This window comes from Magnolia sinica, chromosome 17, assembly GCF_029962835.1.
Source record: "Magnolia sinica isolate HGM2019 chromosome 17, MsV1, whole genome shotgun sequence".
Lineage (NCBI taxonomy): Eukaryota > Viridiplantae > Streptophyta > Magnoliopsida > Magnoliales > Magnoliaceae > Magnolia > Magnolia sinica.
The window spans coordinates 57,607,910-57,626,906 of NC_080589.1; the positions used below are offsets into that span (position 1 = coordinate 57,607,910).

The 18,997-nt window shown below is 35.2% G+C and overlaps 1 protein-coding gene across 1 annotated transcript; it reads right to left on the reverse strand.

Moving 5' to 3' along the window:
* Window positions 1–2,143: 2,143 nt before the first annotated feature.
* LOC131230539 (uncharacterized) lies at window positions 2,144–4,502 on the reverse strand. Its single transcript, XM_058226448.1, has 2 exons — window positions 4,391–4,502; window positions 2,144–2,691 (listed from the first exon to the last, which is right to left on the reverse strand). Exons 1-2 carry the CDS (start codon window positions 4,500–4,502, stop codon window positions 2,144–2,146), a joined length of 660 nt encoding a protein of 219 aa, XP_058082431.1.
* Window positions 4,503–18,997: the final 14,495 nt, after the last annotated feature.

Here is an 18,997-nt window from a genome sequence, read left to right on the forward strand (position 1 = left end):
TTGAGTGAAACCTTTTGCAACAAGTATAGCTTTATGTCGTTCAATCTTGTCATTGCAGTCTCGTTTGGTCTTAAAGACCCACTTACACCTGACTGTCTTAAAACCTTCAGGCAAATCAATGACGTCCCAAACTTCATTTTGTTTCATTGATTTCAATTCATCATTTATAGCATTGATCCATTTTTTAGAATCACTACTTTCAATAAGTTGTGAAAATGAAACCGGATCTTTACTTGTCCCTAAATCATAATCAGATTCTTGTAGATATACCAAATAATCATCTGAAATAGTTGATTTCCTTTCTCTTTGAGATCTCCTTAATGTCATTCCTTGTGATTGTTCTGCAACTGGTTCATTTGTGATATTCTCATTATGAAGTGACTGGTCACTAGATTGTTGTTCAATGTTATCATACTATTCGACAACTGGAGAAACAACAACTTCCTTTGAAGTTACGGGTATCGGGACAGGCACTTAAACTTCTTCAATGATTACTTTACGTGATACATCACTCCCACTAATTTCACCATTCTCAAGAAATCTAGCATTTCCGGTTTCAACAATTCTCGTACTATGGTTAGGGCAATAAAACCTATACCCTTTGGACTTCTCTGGGTAACTAATAAAGTACCCACTTACAGTTCTAGAATTCAACTTCTTTTCATGTGGATTATAGATCCTAGCCTCTGCTGGACAACCCCAAATATGAAAATGTTCCAAACTCATTTTCCTTCCCATCCACAATTCAAAATGAGTCTTTTGAATTGCCTTACTATGAACCTGGTTAAGTAAATAAATGGCTGTCTTAAGGGCCTCCATCCACAATGAAATGGGTACTAAGGAATTACTTAACATACTCCTAACCATTTTCATAAGAGTACGATTGCGCCTTTCAGCTACACCATTTTGCTGAGGTGTACCAGGCATTTTGTATTGTGCATAAATACTATGCTCTTCTAGGAATTTTGTGAACGGTCCTGGACATTGTCTTATTCCATCATATCTTCCGTAATACTCACCACCTCTATCAGATCGAATGATTTTCACCTTTCTATTTACTTATCGCTCAACTTCAGCAATATATGCCTTTAAAGCATTTATTGCTTAAGACTTTTCATGTAACAAATAGACATAACCATAACGTGAAAAATCATTGATGAAAGTGATAAAGTATTTTTCTCCACCAAAAGACGGTGAGTCGAAAGGTCCACAAATATCGGTATGGACAATCTCCAAAAGTTTTTTACTTCTTGTAGCACCTTTCTTTGTATATTTGGTTTGCTTTCCTTTAATGCAATCCACACACTTCGAAATCAGTAAAATCAAGATTTGAAAGAATTTCATCTTTTACCAATCTCTCTATTCTTTCTCTGGATATATGACACAGTCTTTTATGCCACAAGAAAGAAGAATTCTTATTAATTCTGTTACATTTAGTTCCAACATCTTGATACAAGGTTAGGAGTGTTTTAGCAAAATTTTTGTTAAGATTAAATCTATATAACCCCTCAAATAAAACACCAGAACCAACAAATGAGTCATTTCTTAACAAACGAAAACCTTTATGTTCAAAATATAAAGCATAACTATCATAATCAACTCTTGATATAGAAATTAAATTTCTAGAAATAGTAGGAACATAAAAAATATCAAATAGGTCCAAACAATGGCTTGACTCTAAAAATAAACATAAAGTTCCAATGCCAACAACTAATACTTGAGTTCCATTTCCCAAGACTATAAAATGCTCATTTTCCTTTATGTTCTGGATCGAAAGGTATCCCTGCATCGAATTTGAAACATGAATAGTAGAACCAGAGTCAATCCACCATGTATTAGAAGGAACTTGTGTCATATTTGATTCGAAACACACATAAGCCAAAAACTTACCCTTCTTCTCGAACTAAGCTCTACGTTTTGGGCAATTTTTCTGTACATGCCCATAGCCATGACAGAAATAGCATTTCGGTCCATTATGTACCTTCTTGTGGGTCCCATTGACATGAGAAGGTCCAGCAATATTCTTCTTCGGTTTCTTTCTTTTGTTTCCAACTCCATGACTCATAACATTAACTAAATGTTGTCCTTGTTGCCTAAGCCTTGCCTCTTCTTGAATTAACATACTCGTCAATTCATTTACATTTCACTTTTCTTTAATAGTATTATAGTGAATCTGAAATGACCCATACTGAGTAGGCAAGGAATTCAGAATGAACTGAACAAGGAAACTTTCATCAACATTCATACCCAGAGATTTGAGTCTGGCAGCTAGATTGGTCATTTCAAGGACATGCTCATTCATTCCATGGTTACCATTAAATTTCATGGTGGTAAGTTCAGCCATTAATCTCCCTCGAAGGGACTTATCTGCTGAACAAAATCGATCTTCCACAACCTTGAAATATTCCTTTGCATTTTTAATTTGAGAAAGTGTTGATTTAATATTGTTCGCAATGCACATTCGCATAAACATGATGCTTAATCTGTTCGATCTTTCCCATGACTTAAATAAAGCTTGCTGCTCCGAACTGCTTGTTTCAGTAATAGCAGCTGGTTTGTCAATTCGCAATGCTAAGTCAAGATCCAGAACACCAAGGTGAAACTGAATCTGTTCCTTCCAGTCAGAAAAATTAGTTCCACTAAAGATTGGAACAGAAGAAGCTAGTGAATGAAGCGAAACAAGAACTGACACTGCAATAAAATCAACATAATATTAATGCTTTGAGAAAATCACTTTCATTAGTAATATTGCGTTCAATCTTTGGATTAACTAATGCAATATACTAATATTCAAATTCAATGGTAATTTTCATTCACCTAGTCATAATTGATAACCCCTTAAAGTTTGATTGGTTTGTCACCTTTGGGCATCCATTCCAATCTCACTTTCATTCTATCAATTAACTTAATTAATTTAATGACTACTTGAAAGTTGGTGTACCGTTGGGTCAAACCATAATAATCAAAATAATCATTCCATAATAATTTTGCAAAGTCATAATTCAATTCAATATTTATAACTTTTCTCAACAAGATCACTTTGGTGACAACATGCTAACCATAATATAAATATTGATTGATAAATAACCAAGCAAAAAATCTATCCACGTTCAAAATAGATAGTAAGTCCAATAAAACAACAAAGAGAATTTTATTCGGCCACAAAATCAGATTTTGAATTGACCAGTGGATTTCATATAATGCATGCAACAAATCCGAAATCAACCCACATGAAATCAAGTTGATAATGTGAAATCCCATCATAAATCAAAACAAATAGTGAAATTCCAATAAATTCGGCTAATATAAGATTTCATGAATTCAATTAAATCCGGTGAAATAACAATACAGTGAACATTCGAATTTTGCAATTAATAGTGAAATATAAATTTGTGTTCTGAGCATCATAGAACACAGAATATTACATACAAATTATAAGGAAAATCATGATAGTTTCAACTTGGCTCTGATACCACATGTTATATCATATTTTAATGAAATAAGAATCTTCAACTATCATGAAAATCACATAGTCATGCTTTATGCGGAAATAAATGTTTCATAAAAAAAAAAAAAAAAAACATACCGGAATCTGCCATAATAAAATCTCTTTCTTGAAGAAGACTTGTAGTAATTATTTCTCTCACTTAACCCTTTTTCTATGATTTACCAGAAGATATGGGAAAATTTAATAAAAGAAAATATATAGGTAGAGAGAGGACAATTCTTACGTGCAAATGAAACAGTTATCCTACTCCCTATAAAAGTAGGCAGATAGGAGAAATAACCTCCCCTATTTTCTCTCACTCATTAAGTAACCGTGCATATCTTTCTAAAGCCAATAACCACCTTATCTCATTAAGTCCAAATAATGTCCATATTGCCATTTCATGTAGGACATATTTTAACATTCTTCTCTCTCTCTCTCTCTCTCTCTCTCTCTCTCTCTCTCTCTCTCATTTTTCTTACCTTTCTTTTTCTTCTCATTTCTTCGAAGAAGGTAGAGATCATCACGTTTCGAAATCCACAGCTCTTGGTATATAATTGGATTATGCTCTATTTCTTCCACCAAAGTAAAGATTTCTTTTTATGATTTTGTACATTCTTAGGGTTTGGATGGACTCCAAATTTTGGTTTTCCATAGAAATTGTGGTTTTGTATGAAGTTGCAGAAGCAAAGAACATTGGGGAAGAAATTGCAGGAAAAGAGAGCCTTCAACAACAACAAAAAGATAGCCTTGTAACAGCTGTTTATGCCTGCATGATTGAAGCAAAACCAAGTGTCAATGCTGCAATTATTTGTAGTTCCTTATACTTTTGCTAAATAATTCAGGTTATATGTAATCAAGATGAGACTCGAAAGACGCTGCATGCATAGAGCATATGCATACTTGCAATTGTTGGACTTGGATCCCAAGCAATATCGGATGTGTCAATAGTACTAATGGATGATGAAGAGATAAGAGTTAAGAGAGCTACAAGCAGGACGAAATCCACTGACATGCTCCCCTCGTATAACTAAAAATGGAAGGCATGGTTGTTCACATTTCTAAAGGTCTGTTCATTTCCTACTTCTCTTAAAAGAACAAAAGCATTTCTCTCTACATATAATTTGAAAAATCTCTTTCCTTGTTTATAAAGATCTTGATTTTCTTGTAAATATGTTGTTTTTTGACAATGAATTTTGTCTCGTTTAGATTAACTTGCTTGGTTCCTCCTCAATCTGTCTCACAAGGAAGAAATCCCTTTCCTTGACAATGATTTCCTTGCCTATAAAACCACAGTCTACTTATTTTGATTTTTCTAGCTTGGGGTGATTAATTAGTGTTATACATGAGAATGATGCATAAAAACACATACTAGTATGAAACTCATACAGTGTTTCTAATCTCAGTCCCGTAAGTGATTAGTGTCACATATTTGAATGATGCATAAAAATATATAGTTTAATTCTATCCTAGCTAGCATTAAACTCGTACGATGTTTCTAATCTCCATCTCATAATCCCTCCCACCTATTTGGAATCTTCCCTTGTGTGGCTCACAGTCGTTAAAGAACGATGACCTTTTTTTCTCAAATGGGATTTATAAATATTTTCTGAAAGAATTGCTCAATGTTATTTTCAAGAAAAGCCATACATTTGATGAGCAGCTAAGATCCTATACATTTCTGATGGTTCATACGTGTGCCATGTGTAAGATTGGAACATAAAGATTGGCCTGTATCATCGATGGTCCTTTTTAATATCTTTTTCTTTTTTTTCTTTTTTTATAAAGAAGATGATATTAGTAGTAATATATTAATAATAGGAGGCTGAGTTCCCAGTCTGTGACGAACTGTACAGGAACAGCGCATGTGGTGCCCATGGATGGTTTATCTAAGCCATTGATCTGCTGGTTCCATGATGAATGTCTCATGGCCGAAAGCTCTCTTCATTTATTCAAATCCTAACCTTTTCATTTTTTGGCATGTAAATGCTTAGTTATATATGGAGAAATGGACCAATAGTCCATATTCAATAGGGAAAAGACCAAAAATTCAATGGTCAAGATCTTACAAATTTGAGATTTTTTTGGCATTATCCATCCATGATGGGGACCATGATAAACTAACTTCAGGTCCCGCATGTACAAATTACTAAGCGCACAACAAGGAAATTCCATGTTCAACACAAAATGGCCATATACTACCTCAGATCCTGACCACCTAAGTAAAAATTAGATTGAGTAGGCAATCCTCACCTCTATTGATGGGCGTTGGCCATATTAACAAAATCAGATTCATTAAACAATCCTAACCTTTGAATCATGGGCATCTATTTGTTGAATTTAGACTATTTATTACTTTTGTCTTTACTCACCATCATATCCTGACAAACTGACCACTTAATATACGACTGCATGTACAAATTTTTGTTGCAATTCATTTACAGTGGGGCCCATATTTTGGACGGACTCAGATTTGATGCACATAAGCGTGTACAGTAGGCAGAGGAGCATAGTTGTGGCGCATAATAAAAATGACCATTGAATTACGCAGAGGGAGTTTCTTTCTTAATTTGGGTAAAATAGCTATAAGGTGCAACATATTCAAAAAATAAAAAATATACTGCTGGTTTTTTTTTCTCCCATTTTTATTTTTTAACGACGTCTTATTTAGGAAGATTTGGGACCATATCTAAATCTTTCAAGAACGGTTTCTAAGCGTTCATAATATGTCTTTTTGATAATTTTCTTTTAGGTGTAGTAGTAATCTATATCGATCAAATACTTTTTGGACTTAACAGTTCAGATGAATTGATTGGATTGTCAAAGTAAAATAGTGAACCAAAGAGCACTATTATAGTGCCATGAGAGTACTGGTGCATCACCCTTTTATCATTTATGTAATGGCCCACATTTTTTCACGGTACGTGCACGCGGCCTATCTTTGCATGGTGTATACTATCAATTCGAACAAGTGGGTCATGTTTTGATAATCTGGATCGGTCTAATATTGCTTCCCACCGTTGACTGAGAATGCCCCAAAGGTCTCTTCGATTTGAAGATCCTTCGTACCAATATTAGGGTATTCTCATTTGAATATGGACCATTGTATTATTTATCTTCTTAATCATCTTCCTTAGTCCATGTATTTAAAGATTATGATTTTTCTATCAAGGATGTTCTTTTAGCACGGTCCATCTCGTTGTGCAGCACAACCGATCAACGATCCAGATTACCAAACCATGAGCTCCACGTGACCGTACTTAAAAGCTCATGCACAGAGTCCAAAGTTGCAGTGCATACATCATATAATTATTTCCAATTTCAGATTGCTGGGTATTCTTTCTTCGGCTTTTCTATGAAAAAATTACCACTGTAGATGCTGTCTTTTAGGGTAATTATTTTTATCCCTGGATGGAAACTTTGCTGACGAAAAAGGATTTTTAAGATACGGATGGACGAAAATACCCCTCGAACCTCTTGAGTTTAGGTAAGAAGTAGTGAAAAATGAAGGTTAATTTCATCTAAAATAAGTTGTCCTTATAAACAGGGGTCTACTTTGGTTACCTATATTTGTGGTTAGTCGCAGCTGATAATGTTTAAAGTAAAAAATTACCCATTGGTGCTGTGTGGGCCTACCATGATGTAAGTCTTTCATTCATGCTATCCATCTATTTTTTCTAGATCATTTTACCATATTAGACTAAAAATGAGGTGTATCCCAATCTCAAGTGGACCACATTATAGGAAGAAGTGTTGAATGAACGTCGACCATTAAAAACATTTTGGGGCCCGCAATTTTTGGATCAAGCTGATCTTTGCTTTTTTTCCCTTCATCTCTGTCTATATGACCTAATCAACATATTAGATGTCAAATAAACAGTACAGTGGGCCTTTGGAGGATTTTAATGATGGATATCTAATCACTATTATTTTCCTGTGGTGTGGTCCACTAAAGATTTATATTTCTCTCAAGTTTGGGATCAAGCACTAAAATGATTGGTAAAAATGGATGAATGGCATGGATGAAACACATACATAATGGTGGAGGCCATAGAGCACCGACCACCAGCCACTGGGCTAGTGGCAGGGGGGGTAGCCAATCCGTTTCCGGAAATGTAGGCACACGTGGTAACCTCGTCCACGTGTACAAAATTCTGTTGGAACGTGTGGCCCACCTAAGAAAACGTTGATCCATGGAGGCTCAAATGAGTTTCTTTTCTCTTCTGCAAGGAAAAATGTAAAATGTGGATAAAGTTGCAGTACGTGATCGATGAATGTTTCCGCAGCATCTTTGACTTGCAGCAACAAAAGCCACCAAATCCATGATGGAAATTGCATTCACACCGTCGACAGATGGAAAAGAAAATTTCTCGCTGGATGTGATGGTCAAGAAAACCTCGTTGGCGAAAAGCTAAGTTCGGAAAAAGTGGATGGTACGCACCTAATTTTTAAAATTGTAAAAAACTTAACCCGACTTTCAGGTGTAAGTCATCACTTACGCTACGTCTGATTGGATGTAAGCTGTAAAATACTTAAAACAAAATAGTTTTTTTTAAGGTTTTGGTAACAAAAAAAAGTGTTTATAGATAAGAAAGTCTGCATTTAAACCAAATCAAAGTTCGAGTGGAGAATTGCAACAAAATTTTCAAAAAAGAAGAAGAAGCGTGGCCCAAGATATACAACTGGGCTGGGCTCGTCTAAATAAAATTTTTAACTGATTCTTAGATTAAACTAATAATCAGTCAGATACAAATTAAAGTAAGTTTATAGATTCAAAATATCTGTAATGTGAATAAGCAACTTACAATAACTAATAAATAAATAAATAAATAAAAATAATAAGTCTCAGCATAAACTGTAGTATCCATAGTGTATAACGAATCATGAAATACATTTATAAAAATACTTATTGGGGAATCATCTTCTTCAACAATATATTAAAGGTTGGAGTCAACTTTAAAGAACACTGCAGCTAAATGTGGCCATTTGATAAGATATTTGTTGGCCCTCTAAAACATTTTATCATCAATAGTTCCCACACTTTCCAACTCTTCTTGTATTTTTTTTTTTTTCTTTTTGAAAATTTCAGTTTTAAAGACAATATATTTGTCTATTAAGTCATAAAGGCCATCGAATTTCTACATCACACCCGTTGCAGGAGTCCTTTTTCTTCTTTGCTAGCCTTGAAGCTAAGGACTTTACATTTGAGACACTGGGAAGAACTTGAAGAGGTCAATCACCGTCTTCCTAGATCAATAGATACGTTGAATCTACAAGGTGCTTTTGAATCCACAAGAGAAAATCTCAAATCCATGAGAAGAAATAAAATTTTTAAGAAGTTAATTTTAATTAATAGATTTGAATGAATTATAAAAATGAGTTTAACATACTTTAAATAACCTTAAACAAATTATAAAACATAATCAAAGATCTCTAATCAAATAAGGAAACAAATTTCAAAAAATGTGTAAATTTATGCCTTCTGTCGACCTGTCGTCGACCCGTCAAGTCGACAGGTTAAAACAATCCTAGAGATTTAAACCAAAAATTCTGTAATTTTTTACCTATGGACCTGTCAAAACTGGTTGAAATCAGCCAGCAAGCAATCTGGAACAGTATTTCAACCTATTGAATAGTATTTTGTCTTATCTAAACTGGCAAAAATTAACGAACAAGCAATCTAAAATTTTTGGCAGAATTTTAACCCGTCGACTACAAGGGTCGACTTGTTAAAACTATGTTGAATTTTGTTGATTTCTCCTTAGGCTTTTTCTGGTCCATATGTGTTAAGAATGTGCTTGATCTTCTTCCTACATTTATTTAGATTACCACTTTCCTTTGATTGTTGAGGTTGGAAATGGGTCTTATCTAGATAGGCATCATCCATGGGTACAAATGGTGCATATGCTCCAGAGGGGCATGGGGATAATGGGATGCCATCCATGGGTGATATGATTGGGTCTCTTCTTCGTTAATTTCACTTAAGAGTGTGTCATGCATTTCTCATAGTGGAATTGTCTCCATATATAATCTCAAAATTCTTTGTAAAGTGGGATTGACTTTTCTTTTTAATTTTCTTTTTTAAAATTTTAGGCTTTATATGAAACAAAAACAATTTAGAAATGAAATACTCTTCATAAGTATTATATGAAAAATATATTAGACATGATTTTTATTTTTTTAAAAAAAAATTCAACTTAATAAATGTAGCCCAAACTTCTAAGGAAAAATATTAATGGCTGGAAATCTAAAGTATTACATTGAGAAGTACTCAGGAAAAAATAACTTTGAGTTATGGAATATTAAGATGATTAGTCTATTAACTCAGCAAGGGGTAGATGAGGCTCTTGAAGAGCGATGTAGTTTATGAATGATGATGATTGGAAGACTCCATATAAGAAAGTCAAATCCTCAATTCAATTGTATCTAACGGATGAAGTTCTCTACAATGTTATGAGGGAGAAAACCGCAACAGAGTTGTGGGCAAAATTAGAGGACATATATGCGAAGAAGTCCCTAGAAAATCGCTTATACTTGAAGTTGCAATTGTTCAATGTTAGCACTTCGGATTATCACTTTGGACGATAGATCAACCAGACACACAAATCCATACAGTCTTGTGCAAGTAGCAGCCAACTTCCTGTAATACAAAGCTCGGCGGGGCTAGTGTACTATATGTGTTATATCCAATATTTGAATTATCTCCAATATTATCAAAATATTTTTGATATTAATTATCTTTATCTTTAGCTCAGCGATATCAATAACACCGGTAGTATAAAAAATTCTAGGTATTAGCAATGTATAACTAAGTATGCCAGCGTATCAATATTGCTAATGTAATCGCCAATTTTTTCAACTATATAAATTCTAGGTATCGCTTGTATTGATAATGCATCATTATCGCCAATGTATTGTCGATATTTTCGACTATGTAAATTCTAGGTAATGCTTGTATCATAAGTGTATCGATGATATTTCAATAGTAAATTTTTATTTCAATTATATTTTTCATGGGCACATGATTGTATGTAGTGTTCAATTTAGCATTGATAATATCTTGATATTATCTATATCGCAACATACGTGATATTGAGACCACAATCTTTTGTTTTCTTTCCAATTGTTGATGATTTCTCAGTGAAATATCATGTGTTGTTGATATTTTGTAATATCGATGGATGTTTGAATGGAAAGTTGGATGGTTAAATGTAAGACCCGTATTCTAGTCCGTACCGTTCCGTAGGCTTCCGCGGTCCTCCCGGTCGAATTTCGGCAACTCTCAACCCGTATCCGACGTTTTCGCGCAATCGTAAGCCAAGTCCTGCATATCAATGTCGGCTCGATTTGAAACTTATACCTTAGTGACTGCACTGTCGCCGCAGTTCTAACGCTGCGACTTGCGCACCGAGCCGATACCCAGGTCAGAAGATGTGGGCCTGCGTTCATTCCGAAGAAATGCTGCGCATTGCGAATTTTGAGAGAATCTCTATGACATGTCCCATCAATCAATCAGTCAATTAATGTCAAGTATAAACCATACCCCAAGTACAACAGCCCATCCCTCCTTTTCCATAAGTCAACTCTCTCTCTCCCCTCACCATTCCTCTTTTACAAATTTTCAACCCAACTCATACCTCACCTTACAACAACCACTCCACCCATCCATATCATCCCATTCTCTCTCTCTCTCTCTCTCTCTCTCTCTCTCTCTCTCTCTCTCTCTCTCTCTCATTTCTCAAACCTCACAAGCACCACAAGTCCAAGCCCTCTCTTCCCCAAAGCCAAGTGTGGCCCACTTTCCCTACCCTCTCATCTCTCATCTCTACCATCAAAAGTCCATCAAACACTATCAAAAGAGAAGACAAGGAGCATAGGAGTCTTAAGGGATCAAGGAGGAGTGCAATAGGTGGGTGCCCTACCATCGATTCGCATTTGAGGGCCCACTTATAGGTGGGACCCATTATGATGTATATGTTGTAATCATGAGGGACCCATAGTGGCGGGGTCCCTTCATCATCATCTCTCTCTCTCTTTTTCTCTCCCTCTCTCTTTCTATCCATTTTGATGAAGTGGGCCCCACCAATTCGTATTTCATTCGCAACGTACATCATGAATGGTGGGACTCCACCATGAAATTTCACCTATATTGGGGCTGTTCTAGGTCTGGACATACCCGTGTCCATATAGCTCAACCAGCAGGCCGAGAGGAGATACTTCGTTTCAACACCTGGGGGTCTTGGTATCAATCCCTAGTGAGGGTGGCTAACGTGAAGTGCATGCACTGACGTGGGGTCTGTGGGACCCATCCACGTTACCCATTTAAATATCCATTTAAATGGGCCACACCATCATGCATGTGGACATAATCCACACCGTCCAGTTATGAGGGCCCCACCGCATGATGTATGTGTTGCATCAAAACCATACATACATGTGGGCCCTACCATCAGCTGTCCGTCCAGCATCTCTGGATGCTGGGCACTGACAGCGCTGATGCTACACCCCCTCCCTCTCACATGCATATCATATAATACTTTATATTATTGTTATATAATATAATATAATATATATGTTTGAGTTTTTTTTTTGATGGGCCGCTCATACAAGCCCAACCTTATTGCATGGACCTAATCCAAGCCGTCCATTCCATTCCCCAGCTCATTTCAGACGTTGAGCTGAAAAATGACCGTAATTCGACTATCTGACGGGCCATGGCATGAGAAATAGTGTTTCCTACCGTTAAAACTTACCTGATGATTCTGCATACCGAAACATACCCAATATTGGGCTTGATTGGTCTGTTTTGAGCCATGGAATGCAATGGTTGGAGTGGATCTACCTGGTGCAGGCCCTATTACGGAAAAACCATGAGAAATAAATAAAAAAAAAAAAAAAGAAAATTGCAACCACAGACGTTGTTGCTGTTAGCATCTCTAGATGTTGCAGCAAGCAGCATCCGCTGCCTTGCACGGGTCAGTGGACCCCACCTCAGGCCCCACCATGATGTGAGTGGAACATCATCACCGTGCATTTGGTGGGCCTCCCTCCTAGCTACAACCCACCCAAAAATCAGCCATGTACGTTACCCAGGTGGCCCACGTCACTGGAAACGGTGGATTGAACGTCTGTCATTAAGACCCTTTTTGGGTCAGAAGTTTTGGATAATATGAAATTTGTTTTCCTCTTCACCCCAGATCTATGTGACCTTATCCACGAGTTGGGTGGAAAATAAACATTATGGTGGGCCCCACATGGGACCCATTGATGTATGTATATATGGTAATCCACACCTTCCATTAGTGTGGACCCCACCATGAGTTATGTAATTCATCTATGTCGTCCATCCCTATGGGACCCATCATGATGCATGTGTTTCATCCAAACCGTCCAACTATTTTGGAGATTATTTTAAGGCCTGTGATGGAATATATATATATATATATATATATATATATATATATATATACACACACACACACACGACAGATCTAGGATCAGGTGGATCACATTATAGAAAACAGTGGGTTTGAACGTCCACCATTAAACCCTTGGGAATTTTAATGGTGGAAATCCTTATCACCACTTATATTTGAGTGTAGCCCATTTGATATACATGTGGCCCACTTACCATATTTATGGCCCATTGTTGAGGCCCACCTTGATTTGTATGAGGCCCGTTGTTGAGGCCGCCTTAATAGATATGAGGCCCATTGTGACGTATGCAAGGCCCATGTGATTACACTACCAAAAAAAGGGGCAAAGGCTACGGATAAAATCCGTAGCCATAGACCTATGGCTACGGTTTTAGTCCGTAACACAACCATTGTCGTAGGTGCCATAAGAATAGGTCTGGAACCAATGGCTACGGATTTAATCCGTAGCTATAGGTTAAATAGCTACAGATATAATCCATAGCAATTATATCTGTAGCAAAAGCTTCAAACAGCTACGGATATTATTTGTAGCTGAAAGTCCGTAGCAATAGGCCAAAATTGAAAAGGCTACACCTGTCTGATTAGTGGCTACGGATTTAATCTGTAGCTATAGGTTAAACAGCTACAAATATAATCCGTAGCAATTATATCTGTAGCAAAAACTTCAAACAACTACGGATATTATTTGTAGCTGAAAGTTCGTAGCAATATGCCAAAATTGAAAAGACTACACCTCTCTGATTAGTGGCTATGGTCAATATCCGTAGATATTTTGTACATTGAAAAATTAAATCATTTATTCATTCAATTACCACCCGTACAATCATTTATTCATTCAATTACAATCATTCATTTATTCAATTACAATCCTTCATTCAATCAATTACATCATTCATTCATTAAATTACAATCCTTCATTCAATCAATTACAATTACAATCCTTCATTCAATCAATTACAATTACAATCAATTACAGTTACAATTACAATAATGCTGAAAATACAAATCTTTGGCTTCATTAGAGAAATGTGCTCGACTTCACCCTGAAATTTCAACAGCTTCGTATATTTCATCATCCTACAAACAGTCATGTCATTCATATATTAGAATGCCCATTGGGGAAAAGAAAGACAGTGAAAGAAGTGCATCACGTATAACCACTTTTTTTTAATGAATTAAAAAAAAAAACTCAAAGAGGAATGAAATTGACACAAAAGAAATGGTCTCACCATATGATTATAGGTTTTGGTTTAGGTTTACGTTATAGGTTTAAGTTAAGGTTAGGCTATAGGTTATAATTAAGTTTAGGTTATAGGTTAAGGTTTAGGTTATAGGTTTTGGTTTAGGTTTAGGTTAAGGTTTAGGTTTAGGTTATAGGTTTAGGTTTAGGTTATAGGTTATAGCTTTTGGGAACTTAATTATAGGTTAAGGTTTAGGTTTAGGAAATTGAGTTCGGGTTCGGGTTCAGGATCGGGTTTAGGTTTGGGTTTTCAAGTTTAGGTTTAGGTTAAGGAGTTGAGATTAGGATTAGGTGTAGGTTTGGGTTTAAGAATTTGAGAATACATTTAGGTTTTAAGTTTAGGTTTAAGTTAAAGGTTTAGGGAAATGTTATAAGTTTAGGTTAGGTATAGCTTTAGGTTTAGGTTTAGGTTATAGGTTATAGCTTTAGGGATTTGAGAATGGGTTATGGTTTAGGTTTCGAAAATCGGGTTCAAGTTCAGGATTGGGTTTAAGTTTGGGTTTTCAAGTTTAGGTTTAGGTTTAGGTTAGGGAGTTGAGATTAGGATTAGGTGTAGGTTTAGATTTAGGAAATTGAGTTTAGGTTATAAGTTTAGGGAGAGGTTAGGTTTAGGTTATAGGTTTTGGGATTTGAGAATAGTTTTAGGTTATAAGTATAGGTTTAGGTTAGGTTATAGGTTAAGGTTTAGGGATTTGAGTTTAGGTTATAGGATTAGGTTACAGTTTAGGTTTAGGTTTAGGTTATAGGTTTTGGGATTTGAGAATGGGTTCGGGTTTAGGTTATAGGTTTTGATTTTGGTTTAGGTTATAGGTTTTTAGATTTGAGAATGGATTCGAGTTTAGGTTATAGGTTTTAGTTTTGGTTTAGGTTATATGTTATAGGTTTATGTTAAGATTTTGGTTTAGGTTAAAGGTTTTGGGATTTGAGAATGAGTTCAAGTTTAAGTTATAGGTTTTGGTTTTAGTTTAGGTTATAGGTTTTGGTTTAGGTTATAGGTTTAGGGATTTGAGAATGGGTTCGGTCTTAGGTTATAGGTTTTAGTTTTGGTTTAGGTTATAGGTTTTGGTTTAGGTTATAGGTTATAGGTTTAAGTTAAGGTTTAGGTTTAGGCTATAGGTTTTGGGATTTGAGAATGGGTTCGGATTTAGGTTATAGGTTTTGGTTTTGGTTTAGGTTATCGGTTTTGGGATTTGAGAATGGGTTCGGGTTTAGGTTATAAGTTTTGGTTTTGGTTTAGGTTTAGGTTATAGGTTTTTGGATTTGAGAATGGGTTTTGGTTTAGGTTTAGGAAATCGGGTTCAGGTTTGGGATTGGGTTTAAGTTTGGGTTTTCAAGTTTAGGTTTAGGTTTAGGTTAGGGAGTTGAGATTAGGATTAGATGTAGGTTTAGCTTTAGGGAATTAAGTTTAGGTTATAGGTTTAGGAAAAGGTTAGGTTTAGGTAATAGGTTTTGGGATTTTGGAATAGTTTTAGGTTATAAGTATAGGTTTAGGTTAGGTTATAGGTTAAGGTTTAGGGATTTGAGTTTAGGCTATAGTTTTAGGTTTAGGTCTAGGTTTAGGTTTAGGGAATTGAGTTTAGGTTTTAGGTTTAGGGAAAGGTTAGGTTTAGGTTATAGGTTTTGAGATTTGAGAATAGTTTTAGGTTATAAGTATAGGTTTAGGTTAGGTTATAAGTTAAGGTTTAGGGATTTGAGTTTAGGTTATAGAATTAGGTTTAGGTTTAGGTTTAGGTTTAGGGATTTGAGTTTAGGTTATAGGTTTAGGTTTAGGTTTTAGGTTTAGGTTTAGGTTTAAGTTTGGGTTTTGGGATTTGAGAATGGGTTCGGGTTTAGGTTAGAGGTTTTGGTTTCGGTTTAGGTTATAGGTTTTAAGATTTGATAATGGGTTCAGGTTTAGGTTATAGGTTATAGGTTTTGGTTTTCTTTTAGGTTATAGGTTTTGATTTAGGTTATAGGTTAATGGTTTAGGTTAAGGTTTAGGTTTAGGTTATAGGTTTTTTAGATTTAAGAATGGGTTCGAGTTTAGGTTATAGGTTTTGGTTTTGGTTTAGGTTATAGGTTTTGGTTTTGGTTATACGTTATAGGTTTAGGTTATAGGTTATAGGATTTGAGAATGTGTTCGGGTTTAGAATATAGGTTTTGGTTTTGGTTTTGATTATATGTTTTGATTTAGGTTATAGGTTATAGGTTTAGGTTTTAGGTTTTGGTTTTGATTTTGATTTAGGTTATAGGTTTAGGTTAAGGTTTAGGGAAAGGTAATAGGTTTTGATTTAAGTTATAGGTTATAGGTTTAGGTTTTAGGTTTTAGGTTTAGGTTTAAGTTTTGATTTATGTTATAGGTTATAGGTTTAGGTTAAGGTTTAGGTTTAGGTTATAGGTTTTGGGATTTGAGAATGGGTTCGGGTTTAGGTTATAGGATTTGGTTATAGGTTATAGGTTTAGGTTAGGTTATAGGTTAAGGTTTAGGGATTTGAGTTTAGGCTATAAATTTAAGTTTAGGTATAGGTTTAGGTTTAGGGAATTGAGTTTAGGTTATAGGTTTAGGGAAAGGTTAAGTTTAGGTTATAGGTTTAGGGAAAGGTTAAGTTTAGGTTATAAGTTTTGGGATTTGAGAATAGTTTTAGGTTATAAGTATAGGTTTAGGTTAGGTTATATGTTAAGGTTTAGGGATTTGAGTTTAGGCTATAGGTTTAGGTTTAGGTCTAGGTTTAGGTTTAGGGAATTGAGTTTAGGTTATAGGTTTAGGGTATAGGTTTTGGTTTTGGTTTTGGTTATAGGTTTTGGTTTAGGTTATAGGTTATAGGTTTAGGTTAAGGTTTAGGTTTACGTTCTAGGTTTTGGGATTTGAGAATGAGTTCAGGTTTAGGTTATAGGTTTTGGTTTAGGTTATAGGTTTTGGGATTTGAAAATGGGTTCGGGTTTAGGTTATAAGTTTTAGTTTTGATTTTGGTTTTGGTTTAGGTTATAGGTTTTTGGATTTGAGTATGAGTTATGGTTTAGGTTTAGGAAATTGGGTTCAGGTTCAGGATTGGGTTTAGGTTTGGGTTTTCAATTTTAGGTTTAGGTTTAGGTTTGGGAGTTAAGATTAGAATTAGGTGTAGGTTTAGGTTTAGGGAATTGAGTTTAGGTTATAGGTTTAGGGAAATGTTAGGTTTAGGTTATAGGTTTTGGGATTTGGGAATACTTTTAGGTTATAAGTATAGGTTTAGGTTAGGTTATAGGTTAAGGTATAAGGATTTGAGTTTAGGCTATAGGTCTAGGTTTAGGTTTAGGAAATTGAGTTTAGGTTATAGGTTTAGGGAAAGGTTAGGTTTAGGTTATAGGTTTTGGGATTTGAGAATAGTTTTAGGTTATAAGTATAGGTTTAGGTTAGGTTATAAGTTAAGGCTTAGGGATTTGAGTTTAGGTTATAGGATTAGGTTTAGGTTTAGGTTTAGGGATTTGAGTTTAGGTTATAGGTTTAGGTTTAGGTTTTAGGTTTAGGTTTAGGTTTAGGTTTGGGTTTTGAGATTTGAGAATGGGTTTGGGTTTAGGTTATAGGTTTTGGTTTCGGTTTAGGTTATAGGTTTTGATTTAGGTTATAGGTTAACGGTTTAGGTTAAGATTTAGGTTTAGGTTATAGGTTTTTGGATTTGAGAATGGGTTCGGGTTTAGGTTATAGGTTTTGGCTTTGGTTTAGGTTATAGGTTTGGTTTAGGTTATAGGTTTTAGGTTTAGGTTTGGGTTTAAGTTATAGGATTTGAGAATGAGTTCGGGTTTGGGATATAGGTTTTGGTTTTGGTTTTGGTTATATGTTTTGATTTAGGTTATAGGTTATAGGTTTAGGTTTTAGGTTTTGGTTTTGGTTTTGATTTAGGTTATAGGTTATAGATTTAGGTATAGGTTTAGGGCAAGGTAATAGGTTTTGATTTAGGTTATAGGTTATAGGTTTAGGTTTGGGTTTTGATTTAGGTTATAGGTTATAGGTTTAGGTTAAGGTTTAGGTTTAGGTTTAGGTTATAGCTTTTTGGGATTTGAGAATGGGTTCGGGTTTAGGTTATAGGTTTTGATTATAGGTTATAGGTTTTAATTAAGGTTCAGGTTTAGGTTGTAGGTTTTGGGATTTGAGAATGGGTTCGGGTTTAGGTTATAAGTTATAGGTTTAGGTTTAGGTTATAGGTTTTGGGATTTGAGAATGGTTTCGGGTTTAGGTTATAAGTTTTGGTTATAAGTTATAGGTTTAGGTTAAGGTTTAGGTTTAGGTTATAGGTTTTGAGATCTCAGAATGGGTTCGGGTTTAGGTTTAGGTTATAGGTTTTGGGATTTGAGAATGGGTTCGAGTTTAGGTTATAAGTTTTGGTTATAGGTTGTAGGTTTAGGTTAAGGTTTAGGTTTAGGTTATAGGTTTTGGGATTTGAGAATTGGTTTGGGTTTAGGTTTAGGTTATAGGTTTTGGGATTTGAGAATGGGTTCGGGTTTAGGTTATAAGTTTTGGTTATAGGTTATAGGTTTAGGTTAAGGTTTAGGTTTAGGTTATAGGTTTTGGGATTTGAGAATGGGTTCAGGTTTAGGTTATAGGTTTTGGTTTTGGTTTAGGCTATAGGTTTTGATTTAGATTATAGGTTAACGGTTTAGGTTAAGGTTTAGGTTTAAGTTATAGGTTTTGGTTTAGGTTATAGGTTTCAGGTTTAGGTTTAGGTTTAGGTCATAGGATTTGAGAATGGGTTCGGGTTTAGGATATAGGTTTTGGCTTTGGTTTAGGTTGTATATTTTGATTTAGGTTATAGGTTATAGGTTTTGGTTTTGGTTTTGATTTAGGTTATAGGTTATAGGTTTAGGTTAAGGTTTAGGGAA

Excerpts from the sequence above, each read along its gene's own strand:
- LOC131230539 (XM_058226448.1), bottom strand. The coding sequence starts at position 4,502 with ATGTCAGTGGATTTCGTCCTGCTTGTAGCTCTCTTAACTCTTATCTCT. Across the intron at positions 2,692-4,390 it reads TCCAAGTCCAACAATTGCAA|TGTCAGTTCTTGTTTCGCTT; the intron begins GTATGCATATGC and ends ATTTTATTGCAG.